Here is a 24,565-nt window from a genome sequence, read left to right as displayed (position 1 = left end):
AATGCATCAGGAATGGGTGTTATAGTAGGGCTTGGTGATGTCGACCAAAAAAGAAATTTGTTTCTAAGGTGTTCACTTCATTACAGTTTGATGAAAAATGAGACAATAAGATCTGATTTGTTTTTTAAACATTCACTGGTGAGTCATGCACAAAGATCAGTAAAAAACAGATCTGAAAATAAAACTGAATAGTAATGATTTTATGTTTTTGAAAGAATTCTCATCAAGCCTGCACTTATTTGATCCAAGATACCGTAAAAACTTGAATATTCTGAAATATTATTACAATTTAAAATAACTGTTTCCTATATTAATACATTTTAAAATGTAATGTATTCCTGTGATGCAAAGCTGAATCATTATTGAATCTTTCAGCATTATTAAATGTGGAAAATAGAGAATCACAGTTTATTAAAGGCCAAACCTCAAAAGACAGCGTGTTTTGCAGATGTCTTATATATATATAAAGGTGATTTATTCCTGTGCTGCAGCATTTTCAAATTTAAATTAAATTTTAAATTTTATTTAAATTTTCAGCATCATTACTCCAGTCTTCAGTGTCACATGATCCTTCAGAAATTATTCTAATATGATGATTTGCTGCTCAAAAATATCCTATTTATTATCAATGTTCAAAACAGTCGTGCTGCTTAATACTTTTGTGGAAATTGTGATATTTTTTTTCGAGATTCTTTAATGAAGAGAAAGTTTAAAATAACGGTATTCATTTGAAAACTATATATTTTTGAATATCTTTTGTAAAGGTCTTTACTCTGACTTTTTCATCAGTTTAATGCATCACTGCATAAAAGTATTAATAAAAAGAAAAGAAAAAAAAGTGCAAACAGTGTGTGTGTGTGTGTGTGTGTGTGTGGGTGTGTGTGTGTGTGTGTGTGTGTGTGTGTGTGTGTGTGTGTGTGTGTGTGTGTGTGTGTAGGTTTGGCTTATACCAAATGGCCACACTTGTATAGTGTAAAATTATGACAGCCGACTAGTGAGGAGGACATTTTACTCTGGCGTATAAATCGGCCAAAACATGTTTTTATTTAAATCTCATGTTTTGCACATGTTTCTTTGATGGGTAGGTTTTGGGGTAGGGGTGGGGTTAGGTAATAGAAAATATCCTTTACCAGATATAAAAGACAATGGAAGTCTATACAATATCCTTAATAATGTAGTGAAACAAACGTGTGTCTGTGCGTGTAAGAAATAGCCATTCGTTCATTGTATTTACAAACTACCATCTATGCGAACAGTTTTTGAGCTATGTAAAGCTCTTATCGCCGATCAACTGCTTAAAACCTTTTCTAAATAAACGTGGAGTGTTACTTTCTATTTAAACAATATATCTGTTACCCCTGGATATTTGTTGTTCATTCGATAACCATCTTATCAGTCTGGGCTATTTCATCAGATTCTCTCGTTCACCTTTAGGATTGTTTTTACACCTGTTTGTCCCGTCTGATCTCTTTTAGACCATCTCCTCCTCCCCTTCAAACCACCCAGCAGTGCAGACAAAGCAAAGCAAGCTGCTCGCAAGATACTCTGCGTTTTATGTCCAGGGCTGTTGACACAGGACTGCTAAAACACACAGGAAATCTCAGAGTTGTAACTTTACTGCTGGTGCATATTGACACAAAGATGGTTGCTTCAGCTGAGTCATTCTCTGGTCACATGTCAGGACAGAAAATGATGATGGGAGAGGAAAGCGTTGAATATACAATAGGCCTGTATAGCATGACCACTTTTCTGAACTCTCTTGTCTTTTGTTTTGTTAGTTAAGGGGAATGTTTGGCACGCTAATCCAATTTGGTTGTCTGTCAGTCATCACAGGAGGTTGTTTGTGTGGGATTTGTGCTCGGGATGTGGAAGGAATCAAAACTCAGGCCACATTCTTTTGAGGAGGCGTCCATCACTGCTTGTGTTCTTTTTCTTTTCATAAGGGATAGAAGTTGGACAAAATTAATTGTTTATATTAAGTAATTGTAAGTGTGAACTACAGTTGAAAAAAAAAGAAGATATACATATAATTATATATATATATATATATATATATATATATATATATATATATATATATATATATATATATATATAATGTAGCATTAGTAATGGCTGCTGAAAACTTGGCTTTGCTATCACAGGAATAAATTACATTTTTTAATTATTTTAACATTATTTTACACTGAAAGTATTTTTTGCAAAGGACACATTTTAATGTTGCTTTATTATACTTTACAGGGTCTTATCAAAGAACAGTCAAATGTTACAGTACCTCCTCCATCAGTTGCTTTGACCTTATTACCTATTTTTTAGATTTAAAAAAAGGCTTCAGCTTTTTAATGATATTATTATGTTTTTACTACGAGCTGAGATATAATCATTTAAATGTAGGGTGACATTTCCTTTTTTTTTCTTCTTCAGTGAATAAAACTCATGTGTTTCTGGGTCATGCTGACTATAAATTATGTTTTTGAATTTTTTTCTTTGACGTTTTGCTATAAAACAGTTCACTGTATGAAAACATGAAAGAATTTTCAGAACTGAAAAATGCATAACACATCTTTTTGACATTAGACAGACACATTTGAGCACATGACCACCACATCTACACACCAACAACACATATATTGTGAAGTAATAAGGAGGAACGAGGATTTTTTGTAAGGATCCCAAAATTTGATCTGAGAGGCTAAAGTTTATCAAACAAAATGATGTTTATATAATTTTCACATTTAAAAGCATGATATGACAACTTTAAAGGTTAGCGTCCATAATATTGATGGCATCAGATATGTTTGTTTAATTGATTTTATTCTAATTCAATTAATGCACAAGTATATTATTTATACAGTATTTACTGCCATTATATAAAGAACATCACCAGTTCGCCTGTCAGTCATCACATTTAAATACACACATTCTCTCTCTCTCCTCAACTCTAACTCACTTACACATAAACACACTTACACACAAGGAGGCGTTTATTAGAAATCCAGTAGTGATGAAAAATATAATGACAGAGACGGGGAAAAAACAACCAGAGGGAGAGCTGGAGACATATAATAAGAGAGCGTTTGTGTGGAGGGAGTCTCTTATAGAAGGAATGTATCCGGTATATGTTCACATGTGTGCGTTTAAGCATGTCTATGTGTATGAGACGGACTGTGTGTGTGTGTGTGTGAAGATGTTTGTTTAGCAGGCCGTCTCTGCCCTGTTGTGTTAGACACTATAGAGCCGCTGAGGAACAGATACACTCCTGCAGTCTCTCACAGGTAACATGCATTGAGCGGAGAAGCATATAAAGGTACTTCCTGGATTGATTATTGACATAGGATACTTACGAAACATGGAGTAAGATAGAATTCGAAATGCTTTTATATTGTTATTCATGATATGGACATGTAAGCTGCGTATAGTCTGTAAATGGAAAACAAATAGATTGTTTTCTAAGTACAAAGCTTCTTTTTCATTGTTTTGGTATTATGGAAAGAATGCTAACTTACATGGCATGTTCGGAAAGTTTTTAACATACTTTCAAGATCTTTGGCCAGTCAAACATTTTGTTGGAGTATTTCAGGCCTGTATTTGGAAAAAAGCTTTAACAAAAGTGCATTTTTATCATTATTACTGTTTTTATATATAGAATGAAATGTATTGAATGATATTTGGACATTTTGAGATTATCAGCATCGATGGAATGCTTGGCTATTTTCTACAGAGGTTTGACTTCCTTTTGTCATTTCCCAACATCATTCTATGAATATTTTTGGTTATTAGAGTATTGTAAGATTCGGTTAGTAACATTCTAATATCCACATTATAGAAACCACCCGTGGAAGTCGATTCTCCCATACATTACGCATTAGGAGCATCTTTATTAGTGCATAATAAACAAACAGCTTGAGTAATATTGCCCCCCCCCCCCCCCCGCATTATTTTGTCAAAATATTTTGTAAAACGAAGTGCTGATTTCATTCATTGCAAATTTGTGTCTATTTGCAGTCTTAAAATTGTATTAATGCTATTATATTTAAATGCAATTTCATTTTTAATGTTATTGTGTTTTAATAATGTAATAATTTTTTATTGTAAAAAAAAAAAAAAATTCAGCCAGACTAGATATCGGCATCAATCTTTGAACAAACAATACTGGTTGACCACTAATGCTTTTCACTAGTGTATTTCTGTGGCTTATAAATACTAGCGTGTGTTTGTTTTCGGTTAAGTGCTTTTTATGCTCTATGATCAGTTTGCTTTTATTCCAGTAGGTTCTGATTTCTATTGACCCAGTGCGTTTTAATGCAGCTATTATGAGAGTGTCATTCAGAGCTGCGTTGGCTGTCATGCATGACCTGCAGACCAACAATCACAGTAGACAATGTTGTTATGTTAGAGCTAAATTGCCCCACACCCCATTTTTTTAATGCATTCATATTGACTTGATAGAATATTATGCCTTTGTAATTCAATTGACAGAGAGAAAGAAAATACAGAAATTCCATTTCCTCTCTCTGCTGTATTTTTATTTAGAAACGTTATTTTTAGTCCAGAATGTCTGGAATGTGGTTCCTTCAAAGGTTCAGTGGAATCCAGAGCAGATTCTCTACTCACGTTTCTTTATCTCCCTTGATCCTTCAGGCCAGCAACTGTTAGCTGACAGCAACTGGGATATAGTCAGCGAGGCTGAAATGTGTTGCTATAGCTGACATAACTGACGCGTGTGCTGACTAACCCATGGCAGATGACCAGTTCTTTAATGCAGAACATTGGCATTAAATTAAAGTGATGCTCTTAATTATGTGGTGGCCTCAAACATATTGCTTTTACAGATTTTACATACTTAAATCTGCATATTTTTGATATTTACCCCCAGGGTGTTATTTACCTTTATAAAGGTCTTAAAATAAAATAAAAACTTGACATATTTACGTGTTTTTTCCTTTCATTCATTCAAAACATTTCATTATGCCATAAAATAGCTCGAATGTAACTCTTCACCCTTGCCTCATTTAGTATACGCGGTTCTATGAATATGCAAATTATTCCCGCTTCCACTCACTCACACCAGCTCAGAGATCCACTCATTGATCATCCCACTTTGACGTGATTGGGTACAGGGTAGTTTGTGACGTCAGAAAAAAAAGAGATTTCAAACCGACTGTCTTTAGTTCACTGCAGTTTTAAGAAGGAAATACTCAGCATTGGTGTTGACTCATGAATTTGCACATGGTTTGTCTTAAACCATATTAAAAACACCACACAGACATATAAACAACATTAAAAACTCGATTTTCACTACAGGGGGACTTTAGTAAATTTTTGAATTTATACAAATTAGAAATGTTGGGAAAAAATGTAATGATACTTTAAATCATGAAATGAAACCGCCAGTAGGAGTCATTCATTCAACCGATTTGTTATTCAGATAATCGTTATTCGTTATTCAGTAACAAAACACTCACCTGTCAGTCAAAAAATAAGAAAACAAAGTAACTTGCGTTACTTATTTGAAAATGTAACTTTGTTGTAAATTTAACAGTAATGTGTTACTTTACTAGTTACTTGAAAAAGTAATCTGATTACTTAAATTGCGCTTACCAATTATGAATAACCTTGACCCTATGATAAATATCATTAACATATTCCTAGTGTGACACCACATGACCTTTATGTATAGCCTATTACATCACTGTCCTCTCAGCCAATTGAGTGACACTAAGATACAGTTGGGTCAGCGCCGTGGCCTCGACGGTGTCTCCTAGCAACAGGGCACATGTGATGCCCTCTACGATTGGGAGCAAAGGCTTTGCATACTGCTTTGACTGAGCAGCCAATCTATGCTCTCTGATAATACTACACCTCCTAGAGCTAGTGAACGTCCAGTAACGTATTAAGTCACAGAGCAGATGTGAAGCAACCTATATCTAGGCTTAATACCTAGAACTTAACCGGCCTGTGTTTGTATGTGTGTGGGTTTTTTCATTTTCTTTTTGAATGATCGTTACAGTGCTTATAAAAATATTTTCTATTAATTTCTCTCTGTGTCTCTCTTTAGATTGAGAACATTGATGCCTGTCTGAGCTTTCTAGCAGCCAAAGGTGTGAACATACAGGGACTATCAGCTGAAGGTAAAAAGCTTAAGTATGAAAAATGGTAAAATTACAAGTCAAATTTCATAACAATTTAATCTGAGTTAGTTGCTAAGTCAGTTACTTTACAAAATATGTGTTTTTTTTTTATAATGTAAATGATTAACCTGGGGTTATTTTAAACTTGGTTATGTTGTTACAAGTTTGACACTGTTCATACTTCACCCGGGATCATAGATCCCGCCCCTCAAAGAAATCAGGACAGAAGTGGTTGAAAATTGGAGAAAAGAGATGTATTAAAACACCAGGTGTAAAAAGGAATGTGTCTCCCTCGTCTACTTGTGATCCAATCGACCAAAACGCATCTTAATACCAGGTGTAAAACAGGGCCTTATTCCCTCAGACGCTGCACTAAATAAAGGCCATACAAGTTTATTTGTCTATACAAAGCACATTAACATTTAATGATGCATGAGATTTTCTGTTTGTTGCCAAACAACATGCTGTAACTCTCAAGCACTATGTTAATGTCTTTGTCATAGGAAAAGCTGTACTTCATACAGTTCAGTGTTAAAAGTGATGCTAAACCCCTTTTAGAATGACAAGCCGGTTAAAACCATACCAATGAAAATACAATAAAATATCAAAGCAGACAGCTTTATTATCACACACTTGACTGATGGTGGGAGACTGCCTGATAACTGGAAGTTTTTTGATGCGAGGTGCTCAAACCGTTCATGTTTTATGGGGGACTGTGCTTGCAATTAGCGCCCTATTAATTACTTTGAGAGAAAAGTGTCTGCAGAATGATATACTGAACAGCAATCTCTTGTTGAACGTCTCTCCCTCACAGAGATCCGGAATGGAAATCTGAAAGCCATCTTGGGACTTTTCTTTAGCCTGTCTCGATACAAGCAGCAGCAGCAGGCGTTCAGACAGACACACACGCAACACACACATTCACACACTCCCTTAAGCCAGCAGAGCAGCGCTCCGGCCCAGCTGATCTCCACCTCGCATGGGACACACACCTCAACCTCTCACACACACAGAACACAGGCAGAGATGCAGTCCAGGTAAACTATCTATCTATCTATCTATCTATCTATCTATCTATCTATCTATCTATCTATCTATCTATCTATCTATCTATCTATCTATCTATCTATCTATCTATCTATCTATCTATCTATCTATCTGTCTGTCTGTCTGTCTGTCTGTCTGTCTAGCATTCTATCTACAGTATCTATATTTCTATCATTCTGTCTGTGGTTCTATCTAATGTTCATATGTTATATGGATTGTTTGTGGATTGATGGCAATCTATCTGAATGTGTTTTCATTCTCTTAGCTTTGTGATGTTGTTAGTCATCACTGTATGTTTGTCTCTCTCTCTCTCTCTCTCTCTCTCTCTCTCTCTCTCTCTCTCTCTCTCTCTCTCTCTCTCTCTCTCTCTCTCGTTCTTCTCTTGTTTCTCTTCTTCTTTCAATCTAGGGATGGCTCTCAGAGTAAACTCAAGTTTTCCATTGGTCAGAAAAAGTCTTCTAGGTAGCGCTCTCACTCCCATCCTCCCTATTTCTTCCTCAGTCAACCTGCTTGTCATCACCCTCCTCTTCCTCACTTACTCTCTGCATGTTATGATGTGGTCTAATTCTGCCCATGTATGTACAGTATTGTTCTGTTAAACTAACGCAAATATTAGAACTGGCCACAATGTGTTCATTACAACAAGCATTGACCAGTACTTATTATTTGCCTTATATATAATTCATTATAAAATATGTTTATTCTTACATCAATAATGCGTTACTTTACAGTTATAATTGTGCTATATTCTCATAAATGTAAACACCGTTATAACTCAAGAGTATTCTGCATTAAAACACGACCAACACTATTTAAATCATGTGTAGGTCAATTGTTTTGTAAAGTTTTTTATTATAAAGCAAAGTTTTATAAAGTATTTTATCTGTGATTAGAGTTATTTAAGAAAATATGTAACATTGCAGTGTTTCTCACATGATTTTGTGAGGCAAATCCCTAAGGGGGGTTCGGGGGCATCCCAAAATTAAGAGCTCCAAGAAAAGCTAAATTATTTAAAGGGGACTCAACCTTCATTTTAGTTTTGATATAGTGTTTCAATCTACATTACATTCACACTGGTGTTTTAGGAAGCCAAAATATTAGAATATAATACTACTAATAATAATTTTATATTATTATTCCTATTATAGCATATATAGTAAAACAAATGCACTGTAAAATTTAATTTCATAACATAAGTATATTATTTTACTTTATGGTACAATAGGGAAATTACAATACTGTTTCTCCTAATTTCTTCCACTTCAAGAGATAAACTCTTGAGCTTTTATTTTGATGGAAACTGCAATTGAGTTTTTTTTTTTTGGAAAACCTGTTTACAAACGCATCTCATTACAAAACAAGTGAAATGCTGTAATCATCTTTCCACAAAAATGCTGTAAATTATGCTAATGTGAAAACAATGCATAACTGGTCCCTGCTACGTTCCCAAATGCATGCTACACTCACAGCACATTCACTGTGAACTGAGCCATTATGAGTGGCGGAAAACACGTACACTATATACAAATTTGATTAAATCACAGTCTTTTGCAATTTAATTAGGGCACAAAACCATATTGGCCTTTCGATCTTCATTTTACAGATACTTTGCCAAAGCAATGGCGCAAGAAAGAAAGAAAGAATGTCCAATTCTAGTGAAGATTTCCTCGAATAAATTGGGCCAGACAGAATATGTGTTCTGTCAGGTGATGTTACCCAAAAACATGTCCCTGTGGAAATGTCTGCTCAGTGAGCCGTGATAACTTTAAAATAACTTCTCTGTGTGATGCCCTGCTTGAGTATGAGATTAATTATTAATAGTGGTTTGTGGTGTGTGACAGAAAGGTTGAGGTTTTATATTTTGCTTTGAACGAATGTGTTCATGCACTCAGAGTCACCAAGTGATGTAAATGCATTTGACTCACATGTGTAATGCATTTGAAAAATACACTCCCCAGTTTGAATATTGGCCCAGGCTTTACTATATCACCATTCATTTTTTTTGGCAACATGTGACACAATGTTGTCATCTAATGGTGGATAGTTGTAATTGCAGTTAAACCTTTTAGGTAAACAGGAATATAAATAGAGAGGAGAAATGCTCCCTAAAGCATTGTTATTTTACATTCTTATGAGAAAATGTCAAGGCCACACAATTGACAGCAATGTGATTAGCATAGGTCACTACATGTTTCTGTATTTTACATGACATTGACATGACATTTACCTAGACTTGATTGTTAGCTGAGATTAGTCTATTTGTCTGTCAATCATCTTTAAGGGTAGGACTGATGGAGAAATGCCACATTATAATTACAAATCTCCTTCATAGAGGTGGGTATGTACTGCTGTTTCTTATATGTCAGTATATGACATATGGCATATCTGTTTTTATATATGTACTGTAGTTTAGGATTTGTTTAGATCCCTGTACATTTCAGTTTTTTTTTAATGTTAAAGCTGGCAAGCACCAGCAACACCTGAGTATTGTGACAATGAGTTCTGCGCTGACAAGAAGCATGTCCATTTTCTTCATAAATTGTAGAAATCTTGTTGTGAATGTCCTGGTTCTCTTGATGTCACAGATTACCTGGGCCCACCTCGAGGATGTCCACTGCGGGCAGTGAGAGTTCTCCTCGAGGGTCCATCAGTTCAGCAGGGAATCGCCGCAGTCAGGTGTTCAGCGATAAAGCCAAACCTGCAGCAGCTCAGGCCAAAGGTAAACACAACTTCACGGGGACTTCTGAACCTCAACATTACACCATAGCAGACAAAAGCAGGGGCATATTTCATTAAAAAGGCTTTTTGTGTGGCAGCTGGCTGGGATACAGTTTCTCTCTACATTTACCTCTACAGGGTCCTTCCAGTTTATTCTATCTGTGAAATGAGTCAATTGTCTGTATTTTATTTATTTATTTAAATAATGCTGGCTAGCTACGCCCCCTGGCAATGTGTTTTTGCACAAATTAAATAAAGAAAAAATCTCATGTTTTAGCTATGTAGGGCCAAATTTGTGACGCGCATGAGCTTTGTTTATGGTTTGTTTTTTCTCTCAAAAAATTAAATATCTTCTGTTATTTGTATTTAAAGTTATGGGGCTAATCGATATTTACTATGTAGGCTGAGTGCAGTACATGCAATTGATATATATATATATATTTTTTTTTTTGTATCCAGCAAGTATTGTATTTTTACATTGTTACAAGATATTTTAATAGTAAACTTTTTTCTTTTTTAAAAACTTTTAATTCATTAAGGAATAATGAAAAAAAAGATCATTATTACCAAAAATGTTTTTGATAGTAATAGGAAATGTGTCTTGAGCAGCAAATCAGCGTTTTTGAATGATTTCTGAAGGATCATGTGACATTAAGAACTGGAGTAATGATGCTGAACAAAATTGCAGGTTCGACATCGCAGGGATAACAATTAACTATTAAACAAAAGTGTATTTTGAATTTGTTTATTTACTAAACATCTAAATGCATTTTGGCTAACATTATCCAGTAGCCTACGTGGCCTCGTAAAGTCAGCAGAAAACTTTAAACATTTTCTGGAATAACATGCGCTGATGATATATGCACAATAATATAAACCGGGTCAATTTAGAGTTCATGTTGACTTTAAGCGGTTACTGTGTTAAAATGGGCCAACCACATTTCTGTGTTCGCTGATGGAGTGTGATGTGTTTGCAGCAGTTAATGTAGCAGTCAGGGCTGGAAATAACTGCTTATAATGACCTTGAGTGAAGCTAGTCACAAACCCTAGCTTGTGAGAGTCACAAACCTAGAAGACTTACACCCTAGAGATGTTTGAAAGATGTTGCAAATGTGCTGTACGTGTGCGTGTGTGTCTGTGTCTGTGTTTGTGTGTGTGTGTGTGTGTGTGTGTGTGTGTGTGTGTGTGTGTGTGTGTGTGTGTGTGTGTGTGTGTGTGTGTGTGTGTGTGTGTGTGTGTGTGTGTGTGTGGCACCGGCTTTGAAAGCTGAGTGAATGGAGCTTTTCTGCATTAATTGAGCTCCAATTAGTGTTTTGGGCATGAGAATGTGGCGACAGTGAAAGAGAGACAGAGAGAGAAGGAGATTTCAACAGAAGCATGTTTTAGGCACTATCCTGTTTTTCTACCGTATGTTTGTTTACATATTGCTAGGTATTGAAATTCTTAGATATTTTTCAAAGCAGATTCTTCTAATGGTAGACTTTGACAGTTTGCTTAATGTATTCTAAACCCATGTTTACAAGGACTCTCTTTTTAACACTATATGAGAGAGAGAGAGAGAGAGAGAGAGAGAGAGAGAGAGAGAGTTTCAACGTTTTAAAGCTGTGGTTTCAGAGTTTGAAATAATTAAAGGGATAGTTCACCCAAAAATCATATTTTGTCATCATTTACTCTCCCTCAAGTGGTTTCAAACCTGTATGAGCTTCTGTTGAACACAAAAGAAGATAATTTTTTATAATTGTTGGTAAACAGACAGTTGACGGTAGCCATTGATTTCCATTGTATTTTTTTTTTTTTCATACTATGGAAGTCAAAGGCCACCATCAACTGTTTGATTACCAACATACCAACAGGATGATTTCACATAGTTTTGAAGAAGAAAAAATCTAGGCTACAAGATCCAGTTCTCAAAAGTCTTGTGAACAAATATATTCAGTATGGGTTTTATTTCAGTGACTTAAAAAATTTTTTTCACTAACCACGTATAAACATAATTTTCTCAAAACTACAAACTTTTACATACATGCTGCTCACATATTATTGTAGCAGAGTTTGTGTTGAATACAGTGTAATCTGACTTTAGCCATGAAAATGTTGTATGTAACAGAAATAAGCACAAATATCAAAACACCTCCAGGGCCCAGAAAACACCTTAGACCCCAGAGGGTTCATAGAAATTTTCTTGTACATTTAAACACGATGACTGTATTCAACAGAGGAAAAAACACTGACAAGCTACAATATGAAACAGGCATGAGCTGTTAATGTACTTTCAGAAAAAAGGTACAAAAGCTGTCACTGGGGCAGTACCCTTTCAAAAAAGTGCTCTGTTTTACCCCTAAAGAGTGCAGTACCTTAAACAATTAGTACCTAAAGTGTACATATTAGTGCCTAAATGGTACATATTAGTACCTAAAGTGTACATATTAGTGCCTAAATGGTACATAGTAGTATCTTTTGAAAGGGTACTCCTTTTTTTTCTGAGAGGGTTGGTCAGTCCTCGTGGGGGGGTCGTCTGAGTCTAATGATAGCTGTTATTCTGCCGTGGAGAATAATCACTTAAATATGGACTTTAAGAGGAACTGAGCGGGGCCACAAACCCTGAGGGCACAAAGTAGCTCTAGAGATTCCTGAAGATATGGAGGTGACAGCTTGATTATTTCTGCCTTTTCAGTGTGCAACTGATGGATAGTTTTGCTGTTCATTGTTCTTTAATTTGTTTTGTGGTAATAACTGCTCAACTTTTACATCCTTTTCTCTCTCTCAACTTTAATCTCTATAACTAAGCCAGGTCTTTTTTTTCTCTCGACCTATCCCCCTCTCGGCCCCTCTCTTTCCTCTCTCTACCTATTGGAAGTCATTAGTGGTCTGACCCACTTCTCTCTGGCTTGCATGGCTAATTGGACCTTAATCACTTCCTAATTGCCGCTTTGTTTCTTTGCCGCTCATTAAATGCTAAACTGAATGAGATGGGAAAAGTGTTTTTCCCCATGTCAGATCACAGAATAAAATATGCAAATAAAAAAACAAACAAATGCTGAACCTGAAAAATAAAGAAACATTTGAGGTTTTTTTTTTAGCTGTGCAATCAATCTTAACTTAAGTGCCATACAATTTCAGTGTGATATATCTCTGAACACTTAATGTATCTATGAGAAACGTTCAGCACTCAGGGAATCTATAGTTTATATATCTTTTCTGCTAGATCTCATTTGTAATATGCAGCATTGGTATACAGTATGCTCAGCTGTTTTTCGAGTTTTTGGGCACTTGAGGTCTTTTGGAGCACCAGCCGGCTGACAGAGCGAGTGTGTTCAGCGTGGAGGGAGGGGGCTGGAGAGAGGGACAGCGGGGTGTATTGCGGTTAGTGTTTTATTTGCAGTGTAACTCTTGCGATTGAACTCCACTACTGAGACTCTACCGGCTGGACTGACTGTGAATCCAGCACACTTTAACAAATGGACTTCTCAGGTGAATGGGAGACTGATAACTTGCTGATTTAAGTTTGATATTTTTCTTTTTATATTATGTCAGTTGTTTAAAGGAAATTTTGATTGTGTATGTCACTCAGAACACAATAGCTAAATTTGGCCTCTAGCGTTTGAATGGGCATTGAAGTCTTACTCGCTGTTTTAGTGTAAACAGTTTAGAATGGATCTCAGTTGGCTGTCTGCTGCTCACTATAAGAATAACATTAGCTCAAGAGTAACTTGCCTTTTATGGCCAGGGAGACCGGTTTTAATACGCATCTCTGGTTAAACTTTCAAGCTTTTTCTTGTTTTTCTTAGCATTTGATTTAATCTACTTTTAATTATCGCTTTATTTCCCTTACAGGTTCTTCTTCCACAACACTGCATTGGACTAAAGTCCAATTTGGTTTTCAGATCTGATCTTTAGTATCACTTTTGTTATTGTCGTATCGGTTCTATAGTAATGATGTCAGTGCAGTTCCAAGAGACTTTCTCATACATTATTTGATGTTATGTGTCCTTTGATGGCAAATCACTTGAAATCTGATCATTCTGTTTGACTCGTTGGCAAAAATGAGATTTTAATTGAATTTACAAATTGTACAAATTGGATCGGGTTTGAGATTGCTGTTCCTAGATGGAGGAAAAAGATGTGAAATCTGATCTGACCATTCCAGTGTTGTTATTGTTAACTATAACAAAACATTTGGGTTATTGAAAGACGTTGAAATATTAGATGAGATACTTAAACTTTAAAAACTTTTCACATAAGAAGTTGATGAACTAAGATTACTAAAACTGAAATAAAATGAATTAAAGCTACGCAAAAAAATAAAATGAAAAATGAAAAAGCACTTAACAAATTTACTAAAACAAACTAAAATGAAAATGAAATCCGAAGGTATAAAAATAAAAGTCAATTCAAATTATTAATAAATGCTATAGTAGTACATAAATAATCTTAAAGTCTCCCTGTGGTGAAAATCAAGCTTTTAATGTTGTTTATATGTCTATGTGTTGTTTTTAATATGCGTTAAGAGAAAGATAATTCATGTCAATACCATTGCTGAGTATTTTCTCCTTAAAACTACAGTGAACCAAAGACAGTCTCAAAAACACGGTTTGAAATCGCTGGTGTTTCTGAAGTCACAAACTACCTTGTACCCAATCACATCAAAGTGTGATCATCAACAAGTGGATCTCTGAGCTGGTGTGAGTGAGTGGAGGCGGGGATTATTTACATATTCATAGAGTTTGCGTATACTTAATGAGCTAGGGTGCAGATTTACAATGAAGAATTTATTTTTCAAGGAAAAAAAACATTTAAATATGTCATTTTGGTGATCAAATATGGGTTTTAAGGGATAAAAAGATTGACGAAAGGAGGACTTTAAATAACACTGGACCATTCAAACTGAAAGAGTTCTGATTTTAAGTAGATTCTAAATCCGATATTGATTTGAATTTGGATTTCGTCCAAATGTGAATTGAACTCCTTCTCCAACATATGCAGTCCAGCTGTCTCAATGTCCATTATTGACTGTTTTTGTGTGTTTCACACTCATCTCTCATGTGGTTTTCCTCTCCAGAATCTTCAGAGAGTATCACCTCACAAGGCTTGACTGAGCACGCTCTGTCATCCCTGGTGTCCGCCTGCACCTCTGTTAGCACCAGCACTGTGGCATCTTCATCTTCGTCATCAGCCATCCCCCATCCCCACTCGAGTAGCAAACCCTGGAGAATCAAATCTCAGAGCACCAAGCACACTGCTACCTCCTCCGCTTCCTCAACGGTGCTTTCCATCAAGCCAGATCTCCAAGCCAAGCAGCCCGTGCCTGCAGATCCACCACCGAAAGCTGTGCCTCAGAAGTCCATGCTGGAGAAACTCAAACTTTTCAATAGCAAAGGAGGCTCCAAATCATCCGCACAAACAGAGGGCGCTGTTACGCCGACAGCAGGAAAAGATGCCGGCTTGGGTTCGGAAAGAGTCGAGGCTGGTTCCAATACAGAACCCTTTGAGGAAACGGATGGTAATGTCAGACCCACGAACGGATCAAGTTCTTTTAACATGACAACCAGCAGCCCAAAGATTGCACTGAAGGGCATTGCGCAGCGGACATTTAGCCGGGCACTCACGGCAAAAAAAGCCTCAACTAAAGCTGTAGAGAAAGAGAAGGAAAAAGCTAAGGACAAGGAAAAAAACGGGAAGGAGTCCAAACGTGTCCCTGCCTTGGAAAAGGTAGAGACCAAAGAAGAGGTTAAGGAGGAAGTTGTTCCCTCAAGTAGAGTTGCTCTCTCAGAGGCAGAGCCCAGGAAAGCCTCCAAGATCGGCATGTTTATACCCAAAGGTGGCAAGGTGGGCGTTACCAAGAAAGATAGCTCCGCCCCTGCACATAGCGGAATTCCAAAACCAGGAAGTAAAAGCACAGGAAATGGAGCGGTAAAAAGCTCAGCGCTGCCTCTCGGTGGTAAAGATAATGAGAGGCCACGCAGTATGCGTCTGGGAGGGGGTCTGGGACTTCATAGGGACAGTCGGCATTCCTCGTCTTCTTCCAGCCTGGCTTCCACCGAGGGCAAAGGACATCAAATGCACAGTGGTGCCCCAGTGGCCAACGGAACACAATCCACGGCCTGCAACACGGTCAGTGTGCAGCTGCCTCAACCCCAGCAGCAGTACAACCACCCCAACACAGCCACCGTAGCACCATTCATGTACAGGTGAGACTGTTGTTGGGATTTTCAGTTGAAAACAGGTCTAAAAATACTGTAGAATTAGATTAGAATTGGATGAAACTAAGGTGCCTAAAAATGAAATCTACTAAAAATGGAAAACTTTTAATGCATTTTGGCCGTTTTGAGGGTCTGAAAACACAAACTTTTGAAAACGGGTTTCAAAGTGCAAGTTTTTGAAAACAATACCGTTATTGTCTCCATGTAAACTAGAAATAGATTAAATCTTAACAGTAGTATTTAAAAAATGAATAAAAATGACAAAAGTACAATTATTAAACCTTTAATAAGGAGAATACTTACATTAATTATACTAAAATAACAATGAATCACATTTATGACATTAATTGTAAATAAAAATTGTAGTTCAAATTCGGATTTCAGACCATGTAGAAATGTGGAACAAATATGAATGTGCTTTGAATTGGGTTTGTAAAAATCAGATTTGATTTCTATTTTGCCGTGAACGAAAATGTAAACTCCAATAAAAAAAAAATCCATTTCATACACATGCAGTCCAATTTATAAAAAGAAAGAAAGAAAGACACAAAGGAAGAAAATTAGAAGTGTTACCTTAGAAACAAATTGAAAAAAATTATTTTAAAATTGACATTAGTGTGAATTTCTTTTTTTTACATCTAGTGCAGAATCCTATTGTTATGCATGTAATAATATGAAGACAGGATCACAATATTACTCATTTGTATATAGTTTATGAGAACTCATTGCATATGGCTCTAGTAAGTGTGCATGCATGTGTATGATTCCCCGTCAGGCTCAGCTGAGAAGCGTGTGACTGGTTTTTCCTCCGAAACGGACTCTTTGCCCTGTGTTTGTTTTCCATAAAGGATTGCTTTAGTCAGGCCATGACTTCTGCTGACAAAGATGTCACAGAAAATGTGTGCATGCTTGTCTACATGAATGATAACTTTTTTATGATTAACCCCTGTGTGTTTAGGTCTCAGAATGAGATAGATGGAAACATTGGCTCAAACCCAAGCTCTGGATGCCTCAGTAGTGACTCCTGTAGCTTCAGTAAGATCAGCCAGTCTTCAACTGAGGACCTGTCAGGTAACCTGTTCAATTTATATCAGAAAGGTTATCAGAAGACTGTTTTCTGTTGGTAATAAAATAAATCTACATATTTTAGAATAATTATATATATATATATATATATATATATATATATATATATATATATATATATACATATTGTGTATATTTATAAAGAATTATGTTCTGAAGTTTATTCCAGTAAGAAATTATGATTTATAGAAAATTTGAACTACTGTTTAAAAGTTTGGGATCAGTAAGATTTTTTCTTAATATTTTTGAAAGAATCCTCATCTGCTCACCATGCCTGCATTTTTTAAATGAAAAATACAGAAAAACAGTAATATTGTGAAATATTATTACACTTTAAAATAAGTGTTTTCTTTTTGATATATTTAAAAATGTAATTTATTCCTGTGATCAAAGCTGAATTGTCAGCATCATTACTCCAGTCTTCAGTGTCACATGATCCTTCAGAAATCATTCTAATAGGCTGCTTTGCTGCTCAAGAAACATTTCTGATTAAGGTCAATGTTAAAACAGTTCTGCTGCTTAACATTGTTTGTGGATTCTTTGATTAATAGAAAGTTCAAAAGAACCACATTTGTTTAAAATAGAAAAGTTGTATAAAATTTATAAATTTCTTTACTGTAACTTTTATTCAATTCAATGTGTCCTTGCAGAATAAAATAATTTATTTTACTGACCCCAACATTTTAAACAGTAGTACTTAAATACTGATATATGATATAAAGTGTGAAAATGAATGTCCTGTTTTCAGGTGAAGATCCAGAGTCCAGACGCCTGAGGACAGTCAAAAACATTGCTGACCTGCGACAAAATTTAGAAGAGACCATGTCAAGTTTGCGGGGGACGCAAATCACACACAGGTAGACGCATCTACAGTATTTATTTCTTATCACAGCCTGATGCAGTAGGAGAACTTTCACAAAGAATACACCTATAATCTGGTGTTAAAGAACCCAGAATCATTCATATCTAAAGAACCTGGAATAAAATGTCCAGAATTTTTTAATCTCCAAAGAACTATATAGCCATCTCAAAAAAACACATCCAGTGGCTAAGATGGAGAAGAAGACGGTTATTTGGTGAACCAAGAAGGAAAGCACATTATCCTTCTATCCTCAATCCCAATCAAACTGGCAAAAACACAGGCTGCCATAAAAGGACACCCCCCACACTATTTTCTCTTTTAAAACAGTAGCATGTTCCTATTCCTTCCTCAGCTTGACTCTTTTTACTGTAGGTGACTCTTTTTTTCTAAATGAATAAGGGTGTCTACTGGCTCCTTGGTGTTTTTTCCATCTATTCTTAAAACCTTTTTTGTTTCTCTTTTTGATTATTCATCTAATTGACCCAGACTGCATTGCTATGATTGCATAATACAGTAATTGTGAACTGCTTAAAAAGTCAATTTTAGGGCAAAATGAGAGGAGCAAGGCATTTTTGTTTCCTGAGGTGCCAGAAGATATGTTACAATTCCTCAGTACCATGTATGTATGTATATATATATATATATATATATATATATATATATACCGTAGATTAGGGTCTATTAACTCACTATTTCAGTAATGCTCCTAGTAATATGCATGCTAATAAGCAACTAGTTAGTAGTGAGCATTGGACCCTAAACTAAAGTGTTACCATGAGGACGCAGAGACGCAAAGGAAAAGGGAAGTTGTTATAACAAGGAGCAAGTTCATTTTGATTTAATTTAGACTGAAAGTAAATCTGAAATGTTTTCTCTCTCTCTCTCTCAGTACACTGGAGACCACTTTTGATGGTAGCGTGACGACTGAAATGAGCGGTCGCAGCATCCTCAGCATGGCGTCACGACCTGCGCCGCTGTCCTGGGCCAGTCGCATGGGCCAGTCCAGTCCCCGTCTACAAGCAGGAGATGCTCCCTCGGTTGGTAACGGGTATCAGTCCCGGAGCGGAGGGGTGGCGCCTGGCCACGGCCGGTATCTGTACCCGGGTCCTCTCCGGAAGCAGCTGGCAGCGCGTGGCAGTGCCCTCTGTGGTCTGGAGCTGGGGGACAGGGTGGAGGATCTGGAGCTGGCAGGAGTCGGGCTGGAAATGAGTGGATATATGAGTGATGGAGACGTGCTGGCTAAGAACGCCCGCACTGATGAGCTGACCAGCGGGTGAGTGTGAAAAGATGCTCGTCATTGGTTAGTGTGGTTTTTCAATGGCTGATAAGTAAAGGTCGTGTCTTCATGTAGTTTAGTGAAGATAAAAGGAAAATTAAAAGGCAGTTTAAAGGGTGAACAACTACATTTACACAAGTGATAATTCTTTGTTGGTTCTAGAAGATATTCAGCCAGTTATATTGCCAACCCTTGCTGAGAAATTATTCTGTTAAGTGCCTTAGCTTAAGGGAGTGGGTTGACGTACATTTATCTCTTTTCTGTTTACTGTAATGAGATTGTCATTACCGTTCATAAATTTGCACATTATCACGTGGCATAAAGATAATTAAATGAATAATTGCTTCTGTGAAGACCTGTGAACTTATCCATGTGAGTATTTTAGTGTTGTTTTATTGCAGTGTAGCCACTAGAGGGTGAGATGGGTCTCTAAATATGAATTTATGTGTTTTTACTAATGCATTTTCTTATTGAGATCATAAGTCAATGTGTGACTATCACAGTCAGAAATAAACTTTTCCATTAAGGGACAATATTTGACTCCTGGTATTAATTTCCAGGGGCCCTTTTTACCTTTGTTAGGGCAAGTTTTATGATTATCTTAATAAATCTAATGGATAGTGTTACCTAAAAGCCAAATTTTACATTTGGGCATTGGTTTAGGATTTGTGCTAAATCAGTAAAAGATTTACCGTTCAAAAGTTTGGGGTCTGTAAGATTTTTTAAAATGTTTTTGAAGATCATGGTCACCAAGGCTGCATTTATTTGATCATAAATACAGTAAACAATGTTGTGAAATATTATTTAAAATTTTGCTGTGATGGCAAAGTGATGGCAAATATCATTCTAATATGTGGATTTCTTATCACTATCAATGTTGAAAACAGTTGTGCAGCTTAATATTTTGTGGAAACTGTGATACACTTTTTTGCAGGATTCAAAAGAACATTTGCGTAACATTATAAATGTCTTTACTATTGACAACAACAACAACAACTTACAGACCCCAAACTAGGGTTTTTTGCTAATATAACATTATATAATAGTATACGTGTTTTGATATTTTTTGGGGGACGCTCTTAAAAGCTGAAATGGATGCATTTCCCCTCTCTACTGCCTTTGCATCAGAGCTCAGGATATACGCTAGTGAAGGGTTTGGGATTGTGTGTGTTTTTGTTTTAAATCAGTGTTGTCCTGATTTACTGGTTCAATTTTCACAGGTAGGTTTTAATTCAGGTGTTTGTCAGAAACACTTATGACAGCTAATGACGCAGGTGAGCACATTAAATGCAATAAATACTCTCGCCTTGCACTGGCCCTTTGGGCAGAAATAAAAGCGTCTTTGGTGCATGTGCATCCCCTGTACTGAGTGTACAGACTCGGATTTAACTCCCCCTTCATGCTGAAACAAGCTCTCTGCATACCATGACTGTGATAATGTGCAATTTAAACCTCTTGTGTTATTATTTCCTCACAATCACAGTCTTCCTGTGTGGTTTAAGCTCTACAAACTGTTCTAGTGCCTGTAACATAACCAGATTATAGAGAACGGGCCAGGAGACGGGCTGCACTTACACCTGGCAGTGAGCGGGACTTCGGGGTGCAAAATATCACTAAGATGTTAATTAATGTACAGTTTAAACGTCCGACAAAATCCTGTCACATTTTGCTCACTTCTACTGCATGTCGTAGGGGTGATATTGTAATTTTGACATTTTGAACGTGAAGCCCTTAACATTGACACTTAACTGAAATTCCAGTACAGACCCAAAGGAATCTCTTAGTGCTTTAGTAAATGCCTCTTATACTAGAGGATACCCTGCACAATAGATGATGTCATGAGCATTGAGGCTAGTGAAATCGGTATTGGGAGGCTTTATAATCTCAAAGTTCACTAACATGTTTAAACCAGATCCCTCACGGAAAGGAGGCTCTATAATACTACTGTTGGATCTGATTTCCCAAGTCTCAAAGTGGTTGTTTTCACAGGACTGACGGGTTAAAAGCTTTACTGTAGAAATTCACCCCAGGCTGCTGGATGTATGAACACATATAGGTTGAGCTAATATGATCTCCTTCCTCTATTCATGACAGCACTTTAATAATGGAGCGACAGGTTTGTCACATTACATCATGTGTATCGTGCTGAAATTAATATCTTCTTTACTTAAAAGAGGCTTTTAATACTGACATTGTGGTTACAGTGTCTCTGAGGCTACTGACATTTCCACAAAACAAACTATCATCTGGAATGAGATGGAAATGCTGGGAATTGTGTCATCTGTGGAGGTGAACACTGGTTAAAGTTTGACCATATAGGATAGTCTTGCATGGGATTTAGAGCTCTAGTTTGTTTAGGCTGTGCGTTTGTGTTGTTTCACACACAAATTTTTTTTTAAAGTGTAAATTCATGAACTCAAATTATGTGGAAACCATTTTGAAGATTGTCGCGAGATTGATTGTGTAATGTTCGGGTTTCTTTTTTCTTTCTTTTTTTAAAGTACATTATTGCAGGATGTTTAATATATGCTGGTGTTTTTGCATCTGTATTTTCTGAAGATATCTCTTCTTTAATATATGAGCAATATGCTTAGTTTTCTCAATTATCTCAATATTCCAGGATTGTGTGTGTGTGTGTGTGTGTGTGTGTGTGTGTGTGTGTGTGTGTGTGTGTGTGTGTGTGTGTGTGTGTGTGTGTGTGTGTGTGTGTGTGTGTGTGTGTGTGTGTGTGTGTGTGTGTGTGTGTGCGTGCGTGCGTGCGTGCGTGCGTGTGTGTGTGTGAGAATGTATGCATATATAATCTTGAGACAATTAGAAGATTGTCTCAGGTTGAATTGTCTTATGTTCAGGCTTTTGGGATAAAAAAAAATATATGTATATATATATATGTATTATTAATATAGAGCATATTTTATACCGGTGTTTTTGCATTTGTATTTTTGAGAATTTGAGCATATCGTTTTTAATTTTTCAGCATTTTTTTTCCTTCAAAACCTCCCAAAGAACATGTCTAGGAAGAATATTACCAAAATTTCACAAGAAAAAAAAAGATTAATTATATTTAGCATAAAATTATTATCTAGCAAAAAATATTTTGTCATTAAAATAATTAAAAATAATTAATTGATTTTTATATATTGATTTCATGACAATTAAGCAAACTTTGCATGTGTGTGTTTGTCTTTACTTTTCGTTTATCTCCTCATAAATTAATAGAAATAGAAATAAATGTATATTGTATACACCCATTCCACCTTGAAATATCCATTTTGCTCTTCAAATGTCAGACTCAAACATTAATCTATGGCACCAATTTAGTCTAACTTTTCCTCTCTTTCTCCTCATGCTTTTCCCCTCTCCCAAAACCCCTTCAGGCTGTCTTAGCCCGTTCTGCTCATGGGGTGGGGGTTGTGTTTATGTGAGGGCGTGTGTGTGTGTGTGTGTGTGTGTGTGTTTTGGGGAAGGGGGTGGTTGGTTTAGTCTCCTCCCTCTTCACCAAACAGTCCAGCACACCGGCACTAATTCAGCCATTCATACACATTAGAAGAGTAGAGTCATAGAATATAGTCCAGCACTAGTGAAGACACATGCAAAATCTATTCATAACCTCACACACTATTGCAAACAAACGCATCAGAGAGTCCAGAAAGCGTGTATTGAGAGGAGATCTCATCTCATCTGATGGATGTTTAAGACTGAAAGGTATGTCAGTCATTGTTGTCAATCTGAATGTGTAAAGTGACCGTTAATGCCTTTAGAGACTGTAAAGACATTTCATTAACATTTATTGATTGTTTTCAGACCGTTTCTGTTTTGTGTAATCTAGATTTTACGTGTAGCATCAAAATGCCTTTTTTCTTACAAATAAGTACAGAAAAGTATGATGCTGTTCTCTATTGCTTGAAGTTGGATTCTAACTGTCTGAAAAAAGTCACGTTACAAAAAGTAAGGGAAATATTTATATATAAAAGCATTGTTTTCATGAGAATTAAGATTTTATGGTGTAATTTAACTTATATTTCTTGATATTTTGTGAAATTCACCCATGCTCTCAGAAATGTAGAGGGAAATCGTAGAGGGAAGCATGATTTGATTACAGATGTTGATGAACTGTTGGCTGTATAAACCCACCAGCTCCATCTATTTCAGCAGCATATTCTCAATATGATGTGACAGTATTTTACACAAAGAGCCACTGTACCGACAAACAACCACACACTAACAGACGCACAACTGTCTTACCTTGAGTGAGTCTGCTTGAGCATGAAGAAGGTGTTTTATTCCTGTGTCCAGTGGGAACTATAGGAGAGTGAGGGACGGCGAGCCGCCATGCAGGAATCTATTGAAAGGGCAAATATTTGGAAGAGTATCCGATTGTGTTTTGGTTATGTGAGGGTTTGTTTTTCACCAAGTGGTCCTTTCTTCCACCTAAACCTCATAGACGTCAGTGAATGAATGGATAAAGAAGTGAGTGATGTTGCTTAAGTGAAACTGTTGAGTTTTACATGCACACTTCTGGTATTATTAGATGGTAACAGTTAGTTCAAGTTTGATGAACCTCATGTCTCTCTCTCTCTCTCCCACACACACACACACACTCACTCACACACACACACACACACACACACACACACACACACACACACACACACACACACACACACACACACACACACACACACACACACACACACACACTTCCTGTTGCCTGATTTAAACCAGTTGAGGATTGGATGTCATGAGTCATGAGGGTTGTATTAGATGAAGCACTGTTTAGTTTAGTTGATTAAGGTTCTAGTCCATTACTAGTTCTACCGAAACTAGTCAAAAAGCTAGACTGTCTGAAAACGAAGATGTGTTTTACTTAGACTGATTATATAGAATATCATTCTCTGTATTGATATGTTTATTTATCTGTAAAGTCTGATGACCAGCATTATTAGCAAATATTTAGTGGCCCGAAATACTGCAGTGATTTTGTGTGGTCACCATTTGTATTTCAAATTGACTTCATTGCAGCCTACAGGAACTCTTTTCCTCTCCACTCTATTATCTGGAACTAATTAAAAAAGCAATTAACATGTCAGAGTGAATCTCTGCATTATCTAAATCATCATTATCGATTGTTATATTATATTATATATTTAGTGGTACATTTATTTCAAGATGTGTGACCTCCAAACCTGTGACGCGTGTCAGTGAGCTGTTTCATTGCTTTTGAATGTTCTTTATTTCCTAATCTTTT

General features: G+C 36.4%; 1 protein-coding gene across 7 annotated transcripts in view; it reads left to right on the top strand.

Annotated features, from left to right (window-relative positions):
* nav2a (neuron navigator 2a) overlaps positions 1 to 24,565 on the top strand; it is a 238,027-nt gene that overhangs the window by 166,364 nt on the left and 47,098 nt on the right. For 6 of the 7 annotated variants that reach the window (XM_077227974.1, XM_077227975.1, XM_077227970.1 and 3 more), the window contains exons 4-11: positions 6,059 to 6,131; positions 6,946 to 7,168; positions 7,587 to 7,640; positions 9,764 to 9,897; positions 14,956 to 16,084; positions 17,055 to 17,167; positions 17,931 to 18,039; positions 18,934 to 19,317. In XM_077227974.1, the coding sequence (XP_077084089.1) occupies positions 6,059 to 6,131; positions 6,946 to 7,168; positions 7,587 to 7,640; positions 9,764 to 9,897; positions 14,956 to 16,084; positions 17,055 to 17,167; positions 17,931 to 18,039; positions 18,934 to 19,317 (2,219 nt within the window). The remainder of the gene's footprint in view (positions 1 to 6,058; positions 6,132 to 6,945; positions 7,169 to 7,586; positions 7,641 to 9,763; positions 9,898 to 14,955; positions 16,085 to 17,054; positions 17,168 to 17,930; positions 18,040 to 18,933; positions 19,318 to 24,565) is intronic. The other variant, XM_077227972.1, reaches the window with a different exon arrangement.

The sequence above is a fragment of the Siphateles boraxobius genome, unplaced genomic scaffold, assembly GCF_051911475.1.
Source record: "Siphateles boraxobius isolate OS27281-9 unplaced genomic scaffold, OSU_SipBor_1 130, whole genome shotgun sequence".
NCBI classification, from domain to species: domain Eukaryota; kingdom Metazoa; phylum Chordata; class Actinopteri; order Cypriniformes; family Leuciscidae; genus Siphateles; species Siphateles boraxobius.
The sequence above is the reverse complement of the archived record's forward strand: the minus strand, read 5'-3'. Positions and strand labels throughout refer to the sequence as shown.